Below are 25215 nucleotides of genomic sequence, written 5' to 3' on the forward strand. Positions count from 1 at the left end.
GATTGGGGCTCAGAAGGATCGAACCTCATGAAGAATTGGAGGGAACAAGCCTTGGGTGGAATCGGCAGGCGGAGGAGTGCCATCGGACCGCAGGGGTAGGGGTCAGACCTTGGGGTTTCGACTGCTGGAAGTCCCGAGTCAGGCCTCAGGAGGGAGTCCCAATGGGAGACTGAAGATTCTTCGGTTCTCATGATGGGGGTTGGTGTTCCATGGGGAAGGAGTTCCTTGGAGGTTGGAATCAAGTGGTGGGAGACAAGTGAGGGTGAAATCATGTCAGTGAAATCCCATGGAAGTGTGCAGCCTTCCTGGAGATGGAGTGACCACAGGGGGCGCGGGGAAGGGGAGGGAGGAAAGGGAGGAGTTGGAGCAGTCTTGTGGGGGGGGGGTTGGGGCTGTTGTGGGTCTGAGTTTGTCGCCAGAGGTTATAAGTGGTTCTATTTTCTTTCAGGGTAACCACTTACGTAAAACACTCAGAAACCACCCAATGTGTGCAATTTAAATCACATTTTCGGATGGTTCCCAGCACAGAGCAATTGTCCAGAGGAAGTTTGCAATTTCTGTGCAATTGCAGTGCAAACTTTACCTGGGAACTTCTGGGCGAGGTTTGCCAGCACATCTTTGAGGCATCCCCAATTATACTGCCCTGGAACTCGGAAGTTACAGCCCATTGTCTTGGCTCATCCTTCCGACAAAGATGTATCACTTCACATTTCACTGCACTCAATTTCATCAGCTATGTGTCTGCCCATTTCATCAGTCTGACTGGGTCCTCCTGAAGTCAGTTTCTATCTTCCTTAGTGTTTGCTACATTTCCGAATCCTGTCTGAGCTGCAAATTAAGACAATCTGTTGGCTTTACTAAGGTTCAGGTCACTAATGTATATTGGAAAGAGCAGTATCTCTTGAAGTATCCACAGTCTATATCCCTGCAGTCTGTTCAGCAGCATGTTCTCCCTTCTTAGCTAATTTTATACTGAATAATGACTGTCCCTTTAATTCCAAGGGCTTTCATTTTGCTGGCATGCATATGGTGTGGTACTTTGTCAAATGTCTTATGAAAATCCATGTTTGTGACTTCAACTGAATCATAGAAACACTACAGTGCAGAAAGAGGCCATTTGGCGCATTGAGCCAACTGCACGACCCTCATCAACTCTTTCCATTACGTAATCAATTATTATAACCAATTTAGACAAACACAATTGGCCCTTAACAATTCCAGGCTGACTTGCATTCCTTTGCCTATAATTTTCCAAACTCCAATTTTTTCCCCCAAGTAATATTGGCTCTAAAAATTTCCCTAGTGCTGACATGAGGCTGTAATTGGCAGATTGATCTGTCTCACTTTTTCAGAAGAGTGAAATCCTCCAATCTATTGGACTGTTGGAATCCTCCTTTTATCCAAAAAGCATTTGGAAGATTGTGGACATGGATGTTCTGAATTTCAATTCATAAAGTGGAAAAAGGAATTGCAGGAAATTTCTCTTCAATCCACCTCCACCCCACCTCCACTCCACCCAAAGATAATTTCTTTAGAATGGTAATGCTGGCCAGGGTTTAACAAAGTGTTGTGTGATTTCAAGAAAAAAATAGATACTGTTCTTGGGGCTAAAGGGATCAAGGGACATTTGGGGGGAAGGCAGGATCAGGATATTGATTTTGATGATCAGCCATCATCAAAATGAAAAGCTGAGCAGGCACAAAGGGTCAAATGGCCTACTCCTGCTTCTAGTTTCTATGACCCCTAATTCTGAATACCTCCACCATCGGAACATTCTTTCTGAATCTACCCTGTCTAACCCTGTTAGAATTTTTTAAGTTTCGATGAGAACCCCTCTCACTCTTCTAAACTCCAGTGAATATAATCCTAACTGACTTAGTCGCTCCTCATATGACAGACCTGCCATCCCAGGAATCAGCGTGGTAAACCTTCACTGTATTCCCTCTATAGCAAAGATATCCTTCCTCAGGTAAGGACACCAAAACTGCAGACAATACTCCAGGTGTGGCCTCACCAATGCCCATTGCAATTGCAGCAAAACATCCTATATTCAAATCCTCTTGCTATGAAGGCCAACATATAATTTGCCTTCTTTATTGCCTGCTGCACCTGCGCGCTTAGTTTCAGAGTCTGTTGGACAAGGATTCCAAGGTCTTGCTGAGTATCCATTTCTTTCAATTTACACCCATTCATGTAACAATCTGTCTTCCTTTCACTGCCACCAAAGTGGATAACCTCACATTTATCCACACTATACTGCATCTGCCATGCATATGTCCACACACTCAGCCTGTACAAATCACGCTGAAGCATCTCTGCATCCTCCTCACAGCTCACCCTCCCACCCAACTTTGTATCATCTGCAAATTTGGTGATAAGACATTTAGTTCTTTCTTCCAAATAATTAATATATAATGTGAACAGTTAGGGTCCTAGCCCAGATTCCTGAGGTACTGCACTGGTTACTGCCTGAAATTTCAGAGAAAGATCCATTTATGCCAACTCTTTGCTTTCTACCTGTTAATCAGCTTTCTACCCTTCTCAAGACATGATCTGCAATACCACGCGCTTTAACTTTAGATATTAGTATGTTATGTGAAACCTTGTCAAAAGCCTTCTGAAAGTCTAAATAAACCACATCAGCTGGTTCTCCTTGCTCAACTCTATCTGTTACATCCTCAAAGAAGTCCAATAAATTGGAGTTTGAGGATAAGGGGTAAACCTTTTAGGATCGAGGAGAGGAGAAGTTTCTTCACCTGAAGAGTGGTGAATGTGTGGAATTCACTACCACAGAATGTAGTTGAGGCCAAATCATTGTGATTTCAGGAAGAAATTAGATATAGCTTAGGGGGCTAAAGGGATCGCGGGATATGGTGGGAAGACAGGATCAAGATACTGAATTTGTTGATCAGCCATGATCAAAATAAATAACGGAGCAGGCTTGAAGGGCCAAATAGCCTATTCCTGCTTCGATTTTCTATGTTTCTATGATTACTCAGCTGGGCCATAATATCTCACTGGGTGGGAAGTGTTGTAAAATCCTTTCCAAAAGCATATCTGTAAAAAGTGGTTACAAATTCATCTTACTCAAATAAACATCCTCTGAGCTTGGTTGGAGGCGGGGAGGGGGGAAACGATTTAATCCTAGCTGCCCAATGGAAATTCAGCAGGTGGGCACTTATAATCTCCTCGACCAGCTCCCTGTCTTGGAAACACTGGAAACAGGCCCTGCAGGCTTTCCAACAGCTGGTGAGAAGGACCACCCCCACTCATATCCTGAACTCATCATGACCTGACTGAAATATTTGCCCAAAAGCCTAATTGCAAATAGCACTGAGCTTCACACCATGCCTACCCAGCAAGAACTGGACTGCGGCCAGAAGCAGCTACCAAAGGATAAGTTTAAATTTATCTTGATTTATTTGTGGAGTCGGAAGGGACAGGAGGGCCCTCCAGTTTGGTGACTGGAATTCTAATTAGCGCCTTTGCTGAAAAGAAAGCATTGCTCATTAATGAATCTTCCCCAGGGAGGAGTAGTGTGTGCTCCCTTGATTCCTGTTCCATTCCTGATCCAACTGAAGCAAATTCGGAAAACCACCAGCATTTACTTCTGATGAATTTTCTCCAGGTACCAACTGTAATATTTATACAGTTACAGTGAATAGTTAATCTCCACTCTATAACCAGCAGCCTAATCAGGTCACCAATGATGGCAGACTATTTGCTATACTCTAGGTAAATGGAGGATGAATTTAAATCTCAGTTTGCCTGTAGGATTAACTCACTGCTGTTATACCATCAAATATTCAAACGTTGCCAGCTTGACTTATTAGGATAATTGTTCACATAGAGAAACAAATCAATACTTAGTGTGACATCAGTATGCATGTGGCTCTATAAATGGAGAAGGCTTTTAGGGCCTCAGACAAGATTCCAAACATCATACAAGGCCAAAGGTACTGGTCGTGTATCACTATTTAACACCATGTTCAGATGTTACAATAATAGACTTTATAAATACCAGTTCTGTGGCACCTGCTATCTCTGAGAAAGTGATGATAAGTGACAAGAAACTTACAGTCAGAGGAATAATGCGCGACACAACAGCAGCTTTTAGCACTGCTGCCTCACAACGTCAGGAACCCGGGTTCGATTCCCAGCTTAGGCCACTGCCTGTGTGGAGTCTACATGTTCTCCCTGTGTCTACATGGGTTTCCTCCCACAGTTTGAAAGATGTGCCGGTTAGGTGCGTTGGCCATGCAAAATGATCCCTCAGTGTACCCGAACATGCACTGGACTCTGGAGACTATGTGATTTTCATCGTAAATTCATTGCAGTGTTAATATAAGCCTACTTGTGACATTAATAAATAAAAATGCATAAATAAAGGTATTCTGGATGTGAAGCATAGGTCATCCCAATTCCAGGAGTTTATGACCATCCGATATTGTATTCATAGCTCACTTTGGGTTGGCTCACAGATTTTCAGAGGCACTTTACAATAGAACAAAGAACAAAGAAAATTACAGCACAAGGACAAGCCCTTCAGCCCTCCAAGCGTGCTGCGACCATGCCATCCAACTTAATTAAATCCCCCTATCCTTCCGGGGACCATATCCCTCCATTCCCATCCTATTCATGTATTTGTTAAGACGCTCCCTGAAAGTCACTATCATATCTGCTTCTACTACCTTCCCCGGCAACAAGTTCCAGGCACTCACCACCCTCTGTGTAAAAAATCTGTCTTGGATATCTCCTTTAAACCTTGCCCCTCACACTTTAAACATGTGCCCCCTCACAACTGACTCTTCCACCCTGGGAAAAAGCTTCTGACTATCCACTCTGTTTATGCCTCTCATCATCTTATAGCCTTCTATCAGGTCATCCCTCAACTTCCATCGTTCCAGCGGGAACCAACCAAGTTTCTCCAATCTCTCCTCATAGCTGATGCCCTCCATACCAGACAACACTCTGTACCCTCTCCAAAGCCTCCACATCCTTCTGGTAGTGTGGCGACTAGAATTGAACGCTATATTCCAAGGTTCTATAAAACTGCAACACGACTTGCCAATTTTTAAACTCAATGCCTAGCCGATGAAAGCAAGCATGCTGGATGCTCTCCTGACTACTTCTCCACCTGCACTACCACTTTCAATGACCTGTGTATCTGTACACCCAGATCCCTCTGCCTATCAATACTCTTAAGGGTCCTGTCATTTACTGTATATTTCCTATCTGTATTAGACCTTCCAAATGCATTACCTTACATTTGTCTGGATTAAATTCCATCTGCCATCTCTCCGTCCAAGTCTCCAACCAATCTATATCCTATTAGAACATAAGAACATAAGAAATAGGAGCAGGAGTAGGCCATCTAGCCCCTTGAGCCTGCCCTGCCATTCAACAAGATCATGGCTGAACTGAAGTGGCTCAGTTCCACTTTCCCGCTTTCTGCCCATAACCCTTAATTCCCTTGTCTATCAGAAATCTACCTACCCGTGTCTTAAACATATTTAGCGAGGTAGCCTCCACCACTTCAACGGGCAGAGAATTCCAGAGATTCACCACCCTTTGAGTGAAGAAGTTCCTCCTCAACTCCATTCTAAACTGCTCCCCCTTATCTTGAGGCTGTGCCCTCTAGTCCTGCTGTCCTTTCTGAGCAGGAAGAATCTCTCTACCTCCCTATCCTGCTGTATCTTCTGATGTCCTCATCGCTGTCTGCAAATCCACCAACCTTTGTGTCATCCACAAACTTACTAATCAATCCAGTTACATTTTCCTCCAAATCATTTATATATATTTCAAACAGCACAGGTCCCAGTCCTGATCCCTGAAGAATGCCACTTGTACGGCCCTCCATTCAGAAACATCATAATGCAACAACTTTGTTTTATTACATAAATAATCATATTTGTTTCATTTGTGTTGCAGAAGTCTTGCTGTAACTGGGTGAGTTACAGCACTGGTGAGACAATGAACACTGTGTACAGTGTTGGTCTCCATATTTAAGAAGGATTGCAATGGAGGCAATCCGGAAAAAATTCATTTTGTTGATTTCTGGAATGAAGGGAATCTCTTATGAAGCAAGTTTTTCTTTATTATTCATTTGTGGGACATGGGCATCACTGGCTGGCCAGCATTTATTGCCCATCCCTTGTTGCCCTTGAGAAGATGGTGATGAACTGCCTTCTTGAACTGCTGCAGTCCGTGAACAGTTTGAGCCTTTACTTACTGGAGGTTAAATGAATGAGTAATGATCTTTTTGAAACATGATACAATTTCCATAGGGACACATAGCTTTTAAAGAGATTCAAACTTCTAGTTATTAGCTAAAAGAATGACATGAGATTTCACATTTTAGAACTTTTATTGTAACAACTGACTGACCAAACATCATTTTCATTTCTTTAGGCAGCTAATACTTTAACCTACAGAGAGGAACATTCTCCTTGTACACTTATCACCCAAAGCATTCGCTATGCAGAATTACAGTCCTCATAGAAAACAGTCCACAGTTAATCCCATATCTTCAATCTGCTAAGTAGTAACTTTATGACCAACTCCAGATGCTTTCCTCAGTTTTTGAAGAGTTCCTTAAATCCACCACCGGTAGTAAAGCTTGCTCCAATGATTCTTCTTCCCACGGCCATGCCAGAATGAAATCTCCTGGAATCTTTAGCTGGATGTAGGATACATCTTTTCAACTGGAGATTGTCTCCCTCTTGTTTTGGTAACTCACAAAGTCAAGCAGCCTCTTCTCTCTGCAGACTGCACAAAACCTCTGCTGTCTATCTGTGATAGTAAGAAGTTTCACAACACCAGGTTAAAGTCCAACAGGTTTATTTGGTAACAAAAGCCATAGGCCTGTGCCTTGTGCTCCCAAATAAACCTGTTGGACTTTAACCTGGTGTTGTGAGGCTTCTTATTGTGCTTATCCCAGTCCAACGCCAGCATCTCCACATCATATCTGTGATAGTCATTGATTTGTGGGGAAGCCTATAGCCTGATCTCCAAAGTGGCTTCCTCTGTCCTCTTCTCCATGGCAATGTGCGTCTAACCTTGCATTCGAGTAGAACTTTTAATTTGCTATCTTTAACCACAACTCTCTTTTATCTGAGAAGTAATAGACAGTTTACAGCACAACTGTTTACAATCAGGCACCTTGAACACCTTTCTGGGACTTTGCGACTCATGGTCCTCATTTTCAGTCTCGGAATGGATAGCAGGAGTCGGGAAAATTCCTGACCTACTTGCCTTAGGAGAAAGTACCTGCAAGGTTAGGATTTTCACTGTGTGGGGGAAGAGGATATGAGAGTGTGGACTGGAGGCAGGTCAGCCAACATAGTAAGAGGTTCAGAGGCAGCCACATGGGCTTCCGGGTGCCAAGGCTGGGTATTTAAAAGACCGCTTTGGTGTGTTGAGGCTTTGTCCCAGTTAAAATCCAATAGAGACAGTAAGATGTGTAAAAGAAGCCTTTTAAAAAGGTATTTCATTGATATATTTGCACTTTCTTTGAAAAAAACATTTTTACTGTAAGCCAATGAAAGTGTTAATCACCTGGTCCCTTTAAAGTGTCAATAGCTGAAACCACAAGCACTTGAAACCATTTTATCTTGTGTAAATAAACATTGTGAAATTGATTGCATAGATCAGACAGCCATAACTATCAATCAAACAATGTTTCCTTGGGGATCAGGTATTTCAACAGCCGAATGGATTTCTGGGCTCTCAGCCAAGCCTCATTTTGTACCCTTGGCTGAGAGCTCAGGTATCTGCTATGGTGCAGAAACACCTGATTGTAACACATGAGATTGCGAGGGGCTTGACAAACTAAATGCTGACACAATGCATATTGGGGGAAGCTAGAAGTAGGTGACACAGTTTCAAAATATCTGGCCTCTTTGGTAAGAAAGGTATGAGAAAGAATTTCTTCATTCAGAGAGAGGGTCATTAAATCTTTGAAATTGTCCATCCCAGAGAGCATTAGAGGCTGGGTCATTGAATATATTCAAGGCTGAGTTAGAAGGATTTTTGATTTACGAGGGAGTCACGTTTACAAGGTCAGGCAGGAAAGTGGAGTTAAAGCCATGATCAAATTGGCCTTGGTTTTATTGAATGCTCTAGCAGGAATGAGGCACTAAATTGCCTACTGTTGCTCTTATATCTTATATTCTTACGCTTTTATTTGAAAAAAAAAAGGACACTACACAGCTGAAGCTTCAGAAATGAGTCAACCAGCTAATGGCAACAAGGCAACAACCTCTTACTCCTGTTGATGTTTGTGGTAACTCCTCAACGTCTTCCAAGGTGAGGACTCAATCCACTGCAGTATTATGTTGTACTCCAATTCTCTTTGAGGTATGTTGCAAAGCATCCCGTGATAATTATATATCTGATTTTACAGACAGGCGATTGACAGCAGAAAGGAGACAAGGATGTGGCATGGTGGCATTGTGGTTAAGGAGTGGCATGGTGGTACAATGGTTAGCACTACTACCTCACAGCACCAAGGAACAGGATTCAATTCTGGCCTTGGATGGAGTTTGCACATTCTCTCTGTGTTTGCGTGGATTTCCTCCAGGTGCTCCAGTTTCCTCCTACAGTCCAAAGACGTGCGGGTTAGGTGGATCAACCATGCTAAATTGCCCTTTAGAGTCCAAAGATGTGTAGGTTAGAGGGATTTGCAGGGTTAATATATGGAGTTACGGGATAAGACCCGAGTGGGTTGCTCTGTTGGCAAATCAGGGAAGACTCGATGGACCGAATGGCCTCTTTCTGTACTGTAGGGATCCTATGATTCTACGTGAGAGTGCTGGAAAGGAGCCACAGCCACTAATTAACACTGATGATAAGGTGGCTCTACTGCAGAGTAGCTGAACCTGGATCTCAACCCCGGCCTATAGTGAGGTGCCATTTTACAGCCACTGCAGGAATAGCGATGCCACAGTCGGCCTCAGTGCTGCTGTGTAATGGAGGAGAGAAATCAATCAGGGCTCCTGCAGCAAAAACAAAACCATGCTCAGCTGTAATTTCTTTGCAGCTAAGCCACATGTAAATATAACACTCAGCATGGTGAAGTACCAGAGGTTTGTAAATGTCTGTGGAGCGAAACTGCAAGCAAGGAGTTGACGGCATGAACAAAGGGAAAGGGAAAATTGATGAAGACAGTGAACAGGGTAAAGAATGGCAGGCAGAAGAAACAGGATAAATTGAGAAAAGAATTGGATGTTAAAGAAAAAAATGATATTCTGCAGGAGTTCACTGTCATTTTTCTGCAATTTCTGTAGATCCTCCAAGAAGTTATGGTGAATGAGTAAGAGGACTCTTGGAAACTCACCTCATAGTCTCAGTGTATATTTTGTTTGAAGAGGAGTGAAACATTTATCATTCTTTCCACTCTCTAACACAAGGCCCACAGTATTTAAAGAGGTAATTGTCTACAATGAGACATCAATGACAAGTGTGACAAAGAAACAACTAAGCACCATTTGGCAGAGATCCAAGGCCTGCCAGTCCTTACCCAGCTGAGTGGAACTATTCTAACCTTCTTCGACTCTGAGTGAGAGAATATCCAGCAATAATTTCACCTCCAGCCCCAGCATTGGTTCAGCTGGATACTCCTAGGGATCTGGACTGGGCCCCCTCCTATTTCTCAGCGACATATTGCTGCTTGGTGTCATCAGCTGTAGGCTACACATCGAGTTCCTCGTGTACACTGATGATATCAAGCATTACCTCTCCAATGCCTATCTAGGCTTCTTCACCATCTCTGTGTTGTCCAAATGCTTGTTGGCCATCCAGCCTGTATCATAACCTACATCCGATCCCACTGCATCATCATTCATGTGCTCGCTGAACCGCTGAAATGCTGGACATCTTGGCTAATTTTCCATGTCTAGTAGCTGGAGCTGCTTTATAAATGGTCAGTTGGACCATTGGGTCAAAATCCTGGAACTTCCTCCCTAACCACATGGAGTGCAGCTGTTCAAGAGGCAGCTCACTATCACCTTCTCGAGGGCAATAAGGGGTGGGAAATGAATGCTTAGCGATGCCCCTATCCCATAAATGAATAAAATACCTGTGCACTTCCTTCTCATAACACACTTTTCTGCAATTTTGCCATTTGACTAAAATAAAACATGGCTTTGTTCCTCTAATAAACTTACTAAATGTACACACTTATGTAAGCAAGTCAACGTCAATGGGGATGAAGTAGAAAGGGTCGAGAGCTTCACGTTTTTAGGTGTCCAAATCACTAACAACTTGTCCTAGTCCCTCCTATGCTAATGCTATAGTTAAAAAAAACAACACTTCTACCTTTTCAGGAGACTAAGGAAATTTGACATGTCAGCCATGACTCTCTCCAACTTTTACAGATGCACCATAGAAAGCGTTCTTTCTGGTTGTGTCACAGCTTGGTATGACTCCTGCTCTGCCCAAGACAGCAAGAAACTACAAAAGTTCGTGAATGTAGCCCAGTCCATCACACAAACTGGCCTCCCATCCATTGACTCTGTCTACACTTCCCGCTGCCTCGACAAAGCAGCCAGCATAATTAAGGAACCCACGCGCCCTAGATATTCTCTCTTCCACCTTCTTCCATCGGGTAAAAGAATCAAAAGTTTAAGGTCACTAGCCTACTCAAGAACAGCTTCTTCCCTGCTGCTTTTGAATGGACTTACCTTGTATTAAGTTGATCTTTCTCTACACTATGACTGTAAACTACATTTTGTACTCTCTCATTTTCTTCTCTATGAATGGTACTTTTTTTGTATAGTGTGCAAAAAACAATACATTTCATGTATGCTAATACTTGTGACAATAATAAATCAAATCAAGTCAAAAATATTGGGCTAAATCTTGCTGACAAAATAGTGGCATGTAAACCCACATTGCGATATTTTATATATACATATATACAGAAATATCTGGCCCATTATACCTCCCAGCATCCCTTACATGTGAATAACCCCAGACACGTTCAAGGGTCTAGAATCTAGAAACACTAATTCTCTAAAATTCACTCTGTCAGCCTCCAAATTATTGATTGCTCCAGTTAATACGATTGCCCACACAATGGGAAAGGATACAATTCAAGTGGAGCCAAACCATTCTATCGCAGTTGCAGCCACTGCCAGCTTTCTGCGGGAGGTTTATAAGACATTTTTGATTATTGGCAGGCTTTAAGTTTTTCTGTTGTAAAATCTTATCAACATTACAACTGGCACTAGTTACTGCAGAGGCAATCTTCAAAGCAGCTTGACAAACTGTGGTGTGCTTTGTTAAACCTGTTTCATGATGAATTTAGCAAACTTGAAAATCTATTCTTCCATGGGAAGTGGGCATCACTGGCAAAGCCAGCATTTATTGTCCATCTCCAATTGGTGAGGGCAATTAAGAGTCACATTCCTGTGGATTTGGAGTTACATATAGACAAGACCAGGTAAAGGGAGGCTGCGGGACCCGCTGCTCTAGAGGTAGTGTCACTAGATTATTAATCCAGAAGCCTTTCAGCCAAGGCAGGCTGAGGGGCCAGAAACTGTAAAAAACCCTCGCACTGCATAACTGTGTGCTAATCTGTAAAAACAACAGTGCACAGTGTAATGTGATGAATGCATATAGTTTGTTGAAGAACTGAACTGTAATGAATGTCTTGGAACTGAGCACGGTGAAGTACTGTAAATATGACTCTTTTTTGCATTGCTTGTAATCATTGCAAATGTCGTTTCTGCAATGGTTTATTTCAGAGTATTTATGAAGAAAGTATAGTTTTGAAATAAAAAGAAATTATCCAGAAACTTCTGGAGAGCCAGGTTTGAATCCCATCATGGCAGATGGTGGAATTTGAATTCAATTAAAAATATCTGGAATTAAGCATCTACTGATGACCATGAAACCATTGTCAATTGTTAGAAAAACCCCTCTGGGTCGCTTAAGTCCCTTAGGCAAGGAAATTTGCTGATCTTATCCGATCTGGCCTACATGTGACTCCAAAGCCACAGCAATGTGGTTGACTCTCAACTGCCCTCCTCGGGCAGCTAGAGATGGGCAATAAATGCTGGCCAGCCAGTGACACCAATGTCTCATGAACGATTTTTAAAAAAATCCTTTCCAAAAGCACATCTGTGTACCAGATGGGTTTTTAATGAGCATCAATGACAGCTCCATAGTTACCATTACAGAGACTAGCTTTCAATTCCAGGTTTATTAATTAATTGGATTTAAACTTCACCAGCTGCCATGCTGGGATTTGAATCCATGATTGAAATGGTTCCCAGGGCATTAGCTTGATTCCTTGCCCAGTAACATTACTACCATGTCATCTTTTCCATTATTGCATCCAGACTCTCAGTCGCTTTGACACCATGGGCTGGATTCTCCCACCTCGACTGCAATTGGGATTTTCCAGTCCTGCTACTTCGAATGCAGATTTGGCTGAGCACTCAATTCTCCATTCTCGCTGGCAGCAGTTAGCAGGGCCTGCGAGACTGGAGAATTCCTGCCCATCACTTCATGGGAACTGCTTCCAGCAAAGTTGCAAACGAGCAGAAACAAAATCTGAGTAAATTCATGAATGTAATTTGCCAATAGACAATGGCCAGAATTCTCCCACTGTTCACACATCGCTGCCACTGCCAGGGAGGGCGGAGAATCCAACTGGAGTGAACAGCCGTGGAACCCCACCCACTATTACAAGTTACTAGTAATTATAAAAGGGGGATAAATAAAGAAAATGAGCACTGGTTTATCTGTATTATGCACTGCATCAATGAAAAAGAACCACTACCTGACACTGTAGAGAAATACGGCTGGGTAATTATGCTTTTTGGAAAAGATAAGGGCGGAAGTATCCTAAAAGTGTCAGGTTGCGACTGAAAACTGGTGCGTTTCTCTCCAGAGACAGAGCCAGGTTTTCATTCCAAGTCTTGTACCAAAAAAAAGCAAGAGGGTGCGTTCTGAGCCGTCGTTCTCGTGGAGTGGGGTCTGATAGACCTGGCAAGGCTGACTCCAGAGACTCACATCCCCTTAAAGGCACCCCACCCACATCCACCACCAGCCTCCCCCCAATATCTGCTGTCCCCCAGCCCCACCGCCCCCTCCCCCCCCAACTCATAACTCAACGGTTGGGTCATCCCTCCCCTACAACATGCGGACATTTGGTTAAACAAACCCCCCCTCCCACTCCCTGCATTTAACGGCCTTGGGACATCCCTGTTAAATCTTACAAAAACAAAAATCAGATTCAGAAAAGCAACGTCCCTTACCTTCCTCAGATATAGACAAGTTTTGAAGAAGCCATTCAACAACATCAGAACCTGGAAAAAAGATAAACTGAATGAAATATTCTCACAGTAAATGTTCAGAAATGCCAAAAAGCAGATTCATTCTCCCAAGTTATTAACACATTATGGGGGTGATTCTTCCAAAAGAATTCTAAGTGTCGAATTCACGTAAAAACTGGAATAAATCCCACTGATTTTTTCAGCAGGATTTTCAAAATGAATCTCCCACACTCTGTGCACTGCAGAGTGCACGAGCGTAAATCAGTTTGGAAACCAGTGAGTGGGGCCTATTCCCGCTGGAGAGGCCAGCAGCATAGCACTGAGCAAGGCCGCTGCACATGTGCTGATCTGTTAGGGCCGAGATCGGCACACGTGCAGTGGCCCCACACTGCCGGCCTCCTGATTGCTGGCTAACCCAATCACTGGCCAACCCCATGAACTCAGCATCACTGGCTGTGCGATCCCCCACCCCCACCCTCCCCACCATGGCCTGATCGCTGGCCCCACAAACATGCCTGGGCCAGCCTCAACCTGCACCCACCCCCCAACAGCCTTGCTCTCCTAATCCCACCAGCCCCCCTGCCCCCCACGATCCACCTGATCCCCTCCACTGCAGCCCTGACTGCCTCCCCCATAGCCCTGACCTCCCCCACGGCAACCCCCATGCCCATCGATCACCTCCCCCAGGGGCCCCTCCCCTTCAGGCCCCTCCCCCTTAAGGCCCTGCTCCCATTAGGCACCGCTCCCTTGGCACTGGCCTATGCCCTGTTGATAGTGCCAGGATGCCCCCTTGGCATTGCCACTTTGCCCCTAGAGCAGTGCTGGGGGCCCAGGCTGACACTGCTAAGGTGTCAATCCCCAGGTGGCACCCTCCCCCCCACCCCCTCACCAACCCTCTGGGGAACAGGGGAGAGGGGGAACAGGCTAGTGGGACTGGAGCCTTCAGTCTTGGGCCCGCTAGTGATAGTTGAATACACTAAAATGCCTATTTGAATAATTCATTCAGCTCCACATTGATTTTGGAAATCGAGCTGACAGAGACACGTGGAGGCTGAGACACCCAGTGGGGAGCTTGCAAAGTGACCTCCGCTAGAGTCTCCTGTCCCGCTGTTCTACAAAATCAGTGCAGCGGGCTGGGAGAATCGCCCCCTACATCTACAGTTTATAGATATGATGCCACATATTCTGGATCGGTTCATTTAATTACAATTATTTTTAATACACTTTACTTTTTATTTAATGCGCTTTTTAAAATTCACAGCTTTACATACACTGCCATTCCTGAGCATTATTTAACTGTTATTAATATTATTTAGCAGAGCAGGCAACTTTCCAATGCTAATCTCACAGACTGGTGTTGGCACTCGCAGTGCGCAAGGCAAAATTCCTGATTATACCCAATGCACAACTCCTAACCTTAAGGGGACAATAGGTTCATGCAGCCAATTTGTTGAGTGCCCGGCTAAACCGAGCATTGGGAGGACTCCAGGCTGTTGACTCCGGAATCCCACAAATTAGAGGTTGGTTGTTTAGGGTGGAATTTTCCCATCTGGGAATAAGACCAATGGCAGAACTGGAAATAGAGTGTGTTTCCTACTGCAAAGACCAATTGGAAACCATGGCCCAAACCTTATTAATTATGCATCTGTGCGTTCAGTGCCACATTCCATGGCAGGATGGACATGTTGGTATGTGTCCTGCCATCATTTCTGGGTGCCATAGTAAAAAAGGTGCCCAACATCACTGACCCAAGGTCAAAGGAAAAAGATGGACCACCTGAAAAAGAAGATGGGTTTCCAGGAACACACTGAGGCCAGAAGATGGACTTGCTCGATGACACTGAATCTGAAAGGTCTGACTGTAGATGCTCCCTCCCCACCCACAGCTGTGGTATCCTGGTGTCCAGAGTTGCAGTTGGCCTCTGCTCCAGAGGTAACCCCAGGCATTGTTCTGGTGAGTCCCAGCTTCTGCACACATCTTGTACCAGATGTGTTTTGGACAGACGTGTTTTCCCACTTGCATTACAGAAAATCGGGTGCAAATGAGTTTCATGCTGGTCTCCAGTGGGTTTCCCAGTTGACCATGGCGGGCACCAGTGGAAGGCTCTGGAGGGAAAGTCGCGTCGGGACAGAACTGATTTTTCGACTCCCATTGAGTTCTCCCATGCCCCCCTCCCTTCCTTGGCCACCATTGAACCTGCTGGTGGAGCCATGGGAGAATTCCACCCTTAAATATTGACATTTGGTGGCCCAAGTTTAACCCCAAACAAATCTTGTCCTTTTTCTGTCTATCCTTTGAATGATAAGAGTCCAGAAGACATGTTCTGCATCTATTGTCCATTTCTATACAATTTGGTGACTTGCTAGAGCATTTCAGAGGGTAGCTGAGAGTTAACCCCATTGTTGCAGGGTTGGAATCACACACAGACCACACTGGGGAAGAACAGTAGATTTCTTTTCCTAAAGGACATTAATGAGCCAGATAGGTTTTTTTTACAACAATCTGGTAATTGTATGGTTATCGTTATTGATACTAGCTGTTTTTGAAGGTCTGTTAAATTTAAGAAAATAAATAATATTCACATGGTGTAGGCATGTGTACTGTAACCATATTGTGCATTTCTGCAAAACAAAAGGTACAATGAAAACAGATTCTGTGTGGGTTTTTCATTCTTGTGAGTGCTTTACTTCATTGGTTACTGCTTATTGGTTATTTGACAAAAGTTATATGTAATATGGATCAAAACACTGGATTTCGGGACATATAATCACCAATAATACTGTATGGAGGAGGCAGCTGTCATTGCGGTCAACTCAATCAGTTTGAATAATCAGGTAAAACAACCCAATAACAAGCATCCTGGACAACACTTGCTGTGGTGAAGGGCAAATAATATCCAATTGTTTTCTGAATGGGTGGTGGACATGTCTGGCACATGGCATGCAAATTTACACTCTCAGTAATCACTCTGAAGAACAAGTCACGCTATTGCTCACAACTGTGGGACAAAAATCTAGAAGATACGCTGGGCTGGGCTTTCAATTGGCAGTGGATTTTGGATCAGATCTGGTGACAATATAAAAATTGTGCACTCAAGAGTTGGTGGAAAACCTTACTAAGAAATGGCAGTGTTGGTTCCAACGCAAAAAGCGGAGTGTTTCCCACTGACAGCTTCAATGTTTTTGGACCAAATCTTATGCTTCATTAGTAATAATTTTTATGTCCCTGAATGTCATGCCACACTTGCTACATGTTCCCTCTGATCTGCCCACCCTGCAATAACTTAACTGCTGCAAGCAGTGGAAAGACCGCTATAAATGGCTCCCCAGCACTTGTTCCACAACCACTGCAGAAGATGGCAGCCAAGAAGCCAACAGAGCAGGGTGTTTTTCAGAGGGGGCCCTCACCAGGATGCTGGATGGAGTGCAGCAGAGGTGGGACACCCTCTACCTCTGCTCTAGGAGTGGGCCTTCCAGCAGCATCACCATCCCCGTCTGGGATGCAGAGACAGCCCTGGTCAGTGCAAACACACTTCAGAAATGGGTGAGGCAGCAGTGTCAGAAGAAGATGAATGGCCTTCTTTGCTCAGCCAGGGTAAGTGAACCAGTCCCAGTCTCTCTATCGAGACATTCAGACATTGCTCGCGCCCACAGCCCTTTCTCTCAATCAGCCACCTGGACCTTTGCCAACTCCTCCCTCCCTCCCACAACCACCATGTTTCCCCAGTAGCTGCTGTGCTGCTCACAATCCAGCTCCCACCCAAGCCCCAAACCTACTCCTGCCACACCTCATCACCATCTTAAATGTCAACACTGCCACCCACACTCCTTCTATTTGTGTCATTACAGGACAAATTCAACCACAACAAGCATAGACATTGGGAGTCATACTTGAGCTCAGAACCCCATGTGATTTGAGGAGTGAGCCCTCAAACTGGCCTCGGGGAGGAGGAACAGTGTGCCTGCACCGCTGGCAAAGTGGGGGCATTGTTGAAGAGGTGTCACAGCTGTCACCCACACCCGGCACCAATGCAGATACTCACCCTCAGTCACTAAGCAGACAGGCTTCTGTGTCACTCACTGAGAGCAGCTTACAGCTGAAGGTTCACGGCAGTCAGAGCGACCACCCTGTCTGTCTATGCCACCAAGCTTGGGGAATCACTGTGCTCACCCAGCACCTCAACCCTGTGGAGTGTGAGAATGGCAGTGCGATGTCCCTCCCACAACAGCAATACAGTAAGGCAGCGCTGAGTTGGTATGCCACTCACTCCCCAGTCCCAATCCATGAAAGAGTGAACCCTCTCGTCCTCCTCCATCAAAGAGCACAATTCTCATGTCAGCTGTCTTTTCTAGTGATCACAAGGGCAAGGGCTGTCGAGGCACTGTCAGGCTGCCCACCTCGGCTGTAAGATGGATGTGAACACCAGGATGGGGCCTGTAGTGGTTGCCGCTGCACATTCCATGTTTCTGAGCCCTATGATAAGCCTATTTGGTGGCAGGGTGCGTTAAGCTCTCCATCAGGCAGGAGTCAGACATATCACTGAGGATGAGAGAAACATTGCTCTGCCCTCAATACAACTCATCATCATTTTTCTACAAAGACAGGCCAATAACCTCAGAGCCAGCAGTATGGAGCATACTGCAGGCACCATGTAACTGGTTAGATGTGAGTCCCCATGGTGGGAGAATTCTTCACTCACTTGTCCTGCTCATCCCCAAAGTGGGACACAACGAGGCCATCCTTAGCATGTCGGTCCAGTCTGGCCCTGAACATTGTCCAGGGTTCTCTCATCTCCTTCTCTGCGTGGTCACCCTCACCGCCCTCCTTCATGTCCTCCTCATCCAAGATGGCGCTCCTCCATCTCCAGATGCAGGTGGTCTCCCCTCTGCAATACCAAGCTGTAGACAGCACAGCAGACTACAGGAGACTCTCTGGGGACTATCGACCACTGGTCCAGGCACCTGAACCTCATCTTCAATGGCCCAATCACCTGCTCACCAACACACACATAGTTGCGTGAGCCTTATTGTATCAAGCCTCCGTTGGTATTTGTGGCCTCCGCACTGTCATTGTCAGTCACCACCTCAATAAGTGCCCTTTGTCCTTGAGGAGCCATCTCTCCAGCCGCCCTGCTCTCTCTCTCAAAGACAGTTGGGATCTGAGAGCCCCCCAAGATGTAGCTGTCATAGACGGTCCCCGGGAAACGGACGCACACATACGTGAAGTGCACTGTGTGGTCACAGGCAAGCTGTACATTGGGGAACTTGTACCCCTTGAGGTTCATGAGTGATGCTGCATGGTGCCACATGGGTGCTGTCAACCAGACCTTGCACCAGGAGCAAGCCTGCTAAGGTGGTGCAGCCCATGGCCCTACCATTTTGGATCACCTGGTCCAGGTCCAAGTTGATATACATATGAGCCCTCTCATAAAGGGCATCTGTGAGCTCCCATGTGTGTGTGGCTGACGGGGAGATGCCACACGGGTCATCTGCCCTACCTTAGAATCAGCCTCACATAGAAATTCAGAGCGGCTGTGAGTTTAAGGGTCACAGACAGTGGGTGAACCCTATTCCAGGTGGTGCCAGCTCTTGACAGTCCACCATTCCCCAGAGCAGACGCAGCGTTTTACAGCACCAAATCTCGGACATTTGAAGGTACGATGACTGATGTCAGAATACCCATGGCCGGTACTTATACATCTGCGGTGCTGCTCCCAGAGCAGCCAGAGGCCCAGCCCCTCCGCCCTCTGCAGGATGCTCATCCTGCCGTGGCACATCAGTGTCTCTGCTTCTGCTCTCTGGCAATAATTAGAATAGCCAACCTGACAGGCTCCATCATCCTCCAGACCATGCACTGTAAAGAAGAAAGAGCCACACTGAGCTACAAGAGGTTGTCAGAGAGTCCAGGCTCTCACTCCTGAATTCCTGGGGACTACCACCCAATGGCAGCACACTCAGTAGGTGCCTCAATGCCATCCCTCACACCGTCCTCTCGGACACAATAGCCGCATCTCACATTAGCTTCTGTCAACTCCAGCAGAATGCAGCACGTGGACCCAGCAGGGTCTCAGTGGCACCAGGCACCTGCAATTCCCCAGCTTCCAAGATCCCCCCAAAGAAACTTGATGAAACTCTAGCGGGCAGTCAAGTGACTACATGTGACCAGTGTTTGTATCCTGATATGGGGCTCACCGATGCATCTGCCATGACCTCGATTGGAGTGCATGATAATAAACATCACCAGCACGCCTTGCATAAAGGGGCACATCAATGTTAACTGTGTGATGTTGCAGCCTTTTTGGGAATGTCAGCTGGGGTCAGTGCCTGGGACGTTGGCTTGCAAAGGGTTAAAGGTTGGCCTCCAGTAAACGGCAGGACTTCTTGGCTGCACACCATTTAATGGGGAGATCAGGGTGGCAGAACTGAATCATGTGAAGCCAGCATTTGACATGTGCGGCACCGTCCTACAGGGCACCGTGTTACTCCCAGACTGAGCAACCTTCCAGGAATCGTTGAAATCTACCTTACCCCTGACAATCAGTTTGGGACTGTCCGGCAGCTTCTCCCCTTTGTCCTCACACTGCTGTCTGAGTGAGTTCCAATCACACTGCAGTCATCCTCACCTGAGTGTGAGGCCCTTCAAGCTGAATGAGATGAGATACGGCCCATTCCTGAATCCTCCACTCTGCCCTGACAGCCTGGCCTCTCATGGGACCCCACCCAGGTAACTCACAATTGCCCGAATGCTGAGTCTTGTTTTCAAGCCCTCCTACCTGTCCTGTGTCTAATCAATTCACGCCAGAATTCTAACTTTGCTGAGAAGGAATGTATGGGTGGGAATTCCAGCCCTTCCCGCCGGTGAGATCTTTCGGTCCCACTGAAGGTGACTCCCCATGGTGGGTTCCCCATGGTGAACCATACAAGGCACCACAGAGCTCGGCAGGACTGGAAGATCCCGCTGGTTGCCACCTCCGCCACAGGGAGGCCAGAAAACCCTGGCCCGTGTTTAGCACTGAACTGTAGATGTTTATTCAGTAAATATAAACATGAAGAACACAAACCTGAATTGTATTGATGGTGTTTTCTTTACTCGAATGAGCAGATGTTGCTAAAACAATAACACAGTCCCTGGATAATGAACAATTCCTATTGGGCAACAGTGAGTGAGAGAGAGAGGTACAATGCTTTACGTGTGGTGAAACATGTAGCAGTAGTGAAAACAGTCAGAACTGGTGGCAGGGACAGCCCAGGACAGAGCTCGCCAAAGAGCAGGCTCAATCCATGCTCTGCCAATCAGGATAGAGATGGCGAGTTCAAACTGCTTGCTTCACAAAAGCAGGTCATGGTTGTATCAGGTGCTGCCAAGGTTTCAGCATCATGCTAGATTGTCACTCCCAGGCTGAATGGTCTCACATGGCATCATCACTTTGTAATCTACTATGGGGGTTGCGGCCATCTGGAGGATATTGTAGCTGGGACCTGATCCCAAAGCCTTCACAGATTAAGTGGATTCAAAGCTCTGCTCTGCTGTAGAGAGGCAGGAGTCCACCTTGTAAAGGGAGAACTATCTCTGCCTGGAGCACATGACTGGCAGCAGTTCAGACATCTGCAGTCTGTTCTTCCTGGTCATTGGAACATTGAGAGGCAGCACTATGGTAATGACAGGGGCACATTGGAAGCAGTGAACTGTTCTTGCTCAGGATGCAACATGTCTACTTCCTCACCAATCCCTCAATGTCAACCACTGCTCTGTGGCATTCAATGGTGTGACCAATACTGAATCCCCCACTGTCAGTATCCTTGGAGTTACCATTGACCAAAAACTCAATTGGACTCACCACATAAAGACAGTGGCTACAAGAGCAGGTCAGAGGCTAGGAATACTGCAGCGAGTAACTCACCTCTTGACTCCCCAAAGCCTGTCCACCATCTACAGGACACAAGTCAGGAGTGTGATCGAATATTCCCCACTTGCCTGGATGGGTGCAGCTCCAACAACACTCAAGAAGCTTCACACCATCCAGGACGAAGCAGCCCACTTGATTGGCACCACATCTACAAACATACAATCCCTCCACCACTGACGCTCAGTAGCAGTAGCGTGTACTATCTACAAGATGCACGGCAGCAATTCACCAAAGATACTTAGACAGCATCTTCTAAATCCATAGCCATTTCCATCTAGAAGGACAAGAGCAGCAGTTACATGGGAACACCACCACCTGCAAGTTCCCCTCCAAGACACTCACCATACTGATTTGGAAATATATCGCCATTCCTTCACAGTCATTGGGTTAAAATCCTGGAATTCCCTCCTTAACGGCATTGTGGGGCAACCCACAGAATGTGGACTGCAGCGGTTCAAGGAGACAGCTCACCACCACCTTCTCAAGGGCAACTTGGGATGGGCGATAAATGCTGGACAGCCGGCGATGCCCATGTCCCACAGATGAATGAGAAAAAGCACTGCTAGAAATTTGGAAGGTCCAGACTGCCCCTGCAGCAGAGAGAATCCATCCAGGTCTTCAGAGGCTCCAGATGTCATGGATACCTCCTGGATCCCCACATGAGCAACAGCAGCCTTCCAGCAACTCAGCTGGAGTCACATAAGAACATAAGAAATAGGAGCAGGAGTAGGCCATCTAGCCCCTCGAGCCTGCCCCGCCATTCAATAAGGTCATGGCTGATCTGAAGTGGCTCAGTTCCACTTTCCCGCTTTCTCCCCATAACCCTTAATCCCCTCGCCTATCAAAAACCTATCTGCCCGTGTCTTAAATATATTCAGCGAGGTAGCCTCCACCACTTCAACGGGCAGAGAATTCCAGAGATTCACCACCCTTTGAGTGAAGAAGTTCCTCCTCAACTCCGATCTAAACGGCACCCCCCCGCCTTATTTTGAGGCTGTGCCCTCTAGTCCTGCTATCCTTTCTAAACAGGAAGAATCTCTCTACCTCTACCCTATCTAGCCCCTTCATTATGTTACATGTCTCTATAAGATCCCCCCACAGCCTTCTAAACTCCAACGAGTACAGGCTCAGTCTGTTCAATCTCTCCGCATAAGCTAACCCCCTCATCTCCGGTATCAGCCTGGTGAACCTTCTCTGTACTCCCTCCAAGGCCAATATATCCTTTCTCAAATGCGGGGACCAAAACTGCACACAGTACTCCAGTTGCGGCCTCACCAGTACCCTGTACATTGCAGTAAGACCTCCCTGCTTTTATATTCTATCCCCCTCGCTATAAAGGCCAGCATCCTATTTGCCTTCTTGATCACCTGCTGCACTTGCAGACTGGGTTTTTGTGATTCGTGCACAAGGATCCCCAGATCCCTCTGCACCGTAGCATGCTGCAGCTTTTCACCCTTTAAATAATAATCCTTCTTACTATTATTTCTAATCCCTCCTACTATTATTTCACTGAAGCATAAACAATGGCGGCTAATGCAAATGGGCTTTGGCTGATTCCTAAAATAAGAGGATTGAAAAGATGATCAGAAGTGTTGTTCCATCAACTGCTCCTGGCCTGTCTAACTCCAATGTGTTTTGGTGATCTCCTATCTTCATATAATTGTTCCCAGTCTGAAGCTGTCTCTTTTTCTTGTGCCTCCTCCAACTTTCTTGTCCCCTGGCGGTCATCCTCCAAAATCTTGAATGTGAGGGATGCAGAATGAAATTTTTGCAGCATTGTAATGTGGTAGTCACATACCAGTTGAACATTGATGGAGTGAAGAGGTCCCTGATTACATTAACAGATGACTCATTTCCTAGTACCCGAATACTGACCCGAGTACAGACTATTAAACCAGGGCGTGAGGCAAGTGACCATTGCTGTAAATCACAGGGCTCTCACATCTTTGCTGGAGGCATTTAGTTTTGCCCTGGCAAGAAGAACACTGGTAATCTGTATCAGCCGGTGGTGCTCTGCAGCAACCTGGAAAGAACCTGTGATGGAAACGTTAGGGACGGTGGCGACTTTTGATAGCCAATAGTTCAGCAGACCAGCAACTGGCTGCCTTGGCAAAGCTTGGCCTCCTACTGCCCAGCTCCTCAGAAATATCCAAGAAACTGGCTGAGGGCCTGCAGGCCTTGTGCGGTGGGGAAGGCCTTCGATGAGTTTAATCTGCAGCTTAGCCTGGCTGCTGCTGCTCCTCTTTCTCCAACTGCTCATTCGTCCAAATGCAGTTCATCACCCATGGCAAGCAGATGAATGTTTAATGAGGTAGATATGAAGGAATGAAGTAAATTGGAAACCCATTAGTGACTTCCAAATGCATTGAATAGCAGATAGCTCCTAACGGCAAGTGCATAAAGGTGAGTGACATTTCAAATATAGCTTCCAAACTTCTGACCAGTCCTGTTTAATATTGCTTCAGGGTTTGTGTGATGCTATTAGACCAAGGCTCGATTAAAGAGACACCTACCTCTGTCATGGGGGTGGAATTATCACCAATGAAAACATCTTTTCCCCGCTTCAGAATTTTGAATATCAATGAAGTCATACTCCAGCTCTTTTCTAACTGACTTCCTGCCACTCTTAAACTTTCCCGTCCTGCCTGCAATGATGCCTACCAATGGCAGGATGAGAAAGTCCTGCTTGTCCATAACCTGTCAATTCTGGTATCATCCTTTTTACACCTTCCCCAGAGCCTCCTTATCCTTTGTGTAGCACTGAGACCAGAATTGTACTCAGTGCTCTAAATGTGGTGACACAAGTTCCTGTGCACGTTCTCTGCTTTTCAATCACTAGAAATGAACTCCGGCTTCTGGGTTTGCATTTTTGATTGTCTTGTGAACCCTCATTGCCACTTTTAATGATTTAGAAATAAATACCCTACATCCCACTGCTCTTTTATCTCATTTAGACTCGTTTTTTTCCAAGGAAAAGGTGGCCTCCTTAAACCTTCCACCAAAATAATGATGTCGTCCATTCCACATGCAGAAAGACCTGGGCAACATCCAAATTTAGCATGATAAGTAGCAACTAACAAATGCCAGACAATGCCATCTCCAATAGAAATTCTAATCATCTCACCTTGACTTTCAATGGAATTAGCATTGTCAAAACTCCCCCATCAATATTCTGGGATTCACCATTGATCAGAAAGTTAACTAGACCAGTCACATAAACAATATGGTTACAAGAAAAGGGTAGGAATTGGGTATTTTGTGGCAAAAAAAACTCATCTCCCCAGTCTCCAATGCCTGTCCATCATCTACAAGGCACAAGTCAGGAGTGTGACGGAATATTTTTCACTTCCCTGGATGAATGCTGCTCCATCAACGCTCAAGAGGCTAGACACCTTCTAGGATAAGGCAGCCTGTTTGATTGGCACCCAGTCTGCCACCTTAAACATTCATTCCCTCCACCAATGGCACATTGTGACAGCAGTGAGTACCATCTACATGATGCACTACAGCACATGCCAAGCTTCTTTGGCAACATCTCCCACTTCTGACATCTGCCATCTGGAAGATCAAGGGCAACAGGCACATGGGAAGACCACCAACGACAAGCTCCCCTCAAACCACACAGCACCCTGACTGAGAAATATAACACTCTTCTTTCAGTGTCACTGGGTCAAAATCCTAGAACTCCCTCCCTAAAAGCACTGTGGATGTACCTACTCCACATGGGCTGCAGCATTTGAAGGAATTGCCTCACCATCAGCTTCTCAAGGGCATCAAGGGATGGGTAACACATACTGGCCTTGTCAGCAATGCCCACATCACATTAATGAATAAATAAATAGACCACCTGAAAATTGGATACCCATTCTACAGGTTCATTAATATTTGTTTGTATTTTGTTGCAATTCTCCTGGGTATTTACTATACTCAATTCAGAGTCATCCTCAAATCTGGAGAACAGTGATCCCAGTACTGGTTTTAAAGGAACATCACCTCTACCTTCTGTCGGGTCAGAGTAAATATCTT

At 45.7% G+C, this 25215-nt stretch overlaps 1 protein-coding gene across 2 annotated transcripts in view; it reads right to left on the reverse strand.

Annotated features, from left to right (window-relative positions):
- rgs11 (regulator of G protein signaling 11) overlaps window positions 1–25215 on the reverse strand; it is a 164735-nt gene that overhangs the window by 118019 nt on the left and 21501 nt on the right. For both annotated transcript variants that reach the window (XM_080206663.1, XM_080206664.1), the window contains exon 3: window positions 13266–13316. In XM_080206663.1, the coding sequence (XP_080062789.1) occupies window positions 13266–13316 (51 nt within the window). The remainder of the gene's footprint in view (window positions 1–13265; window positions 13317–25215) is intronic.

Source organism: Carcharhinus amblyrhynchos, chromosome 18, assembly GCF_965287045.1.
Source record: "Carcharhinus amblyrhynchos chromosome 18, sCarAmb.v2.hapA, whole genome shotgun sequence".
Taxonomy (NCBI): Eukaryota; Metazoa; Chordata; class Chondrichthyes; order Carcharhiniformes; family Carcharhinidae; genus Carcharhinus; species Carcharhinus amblyrhynchos.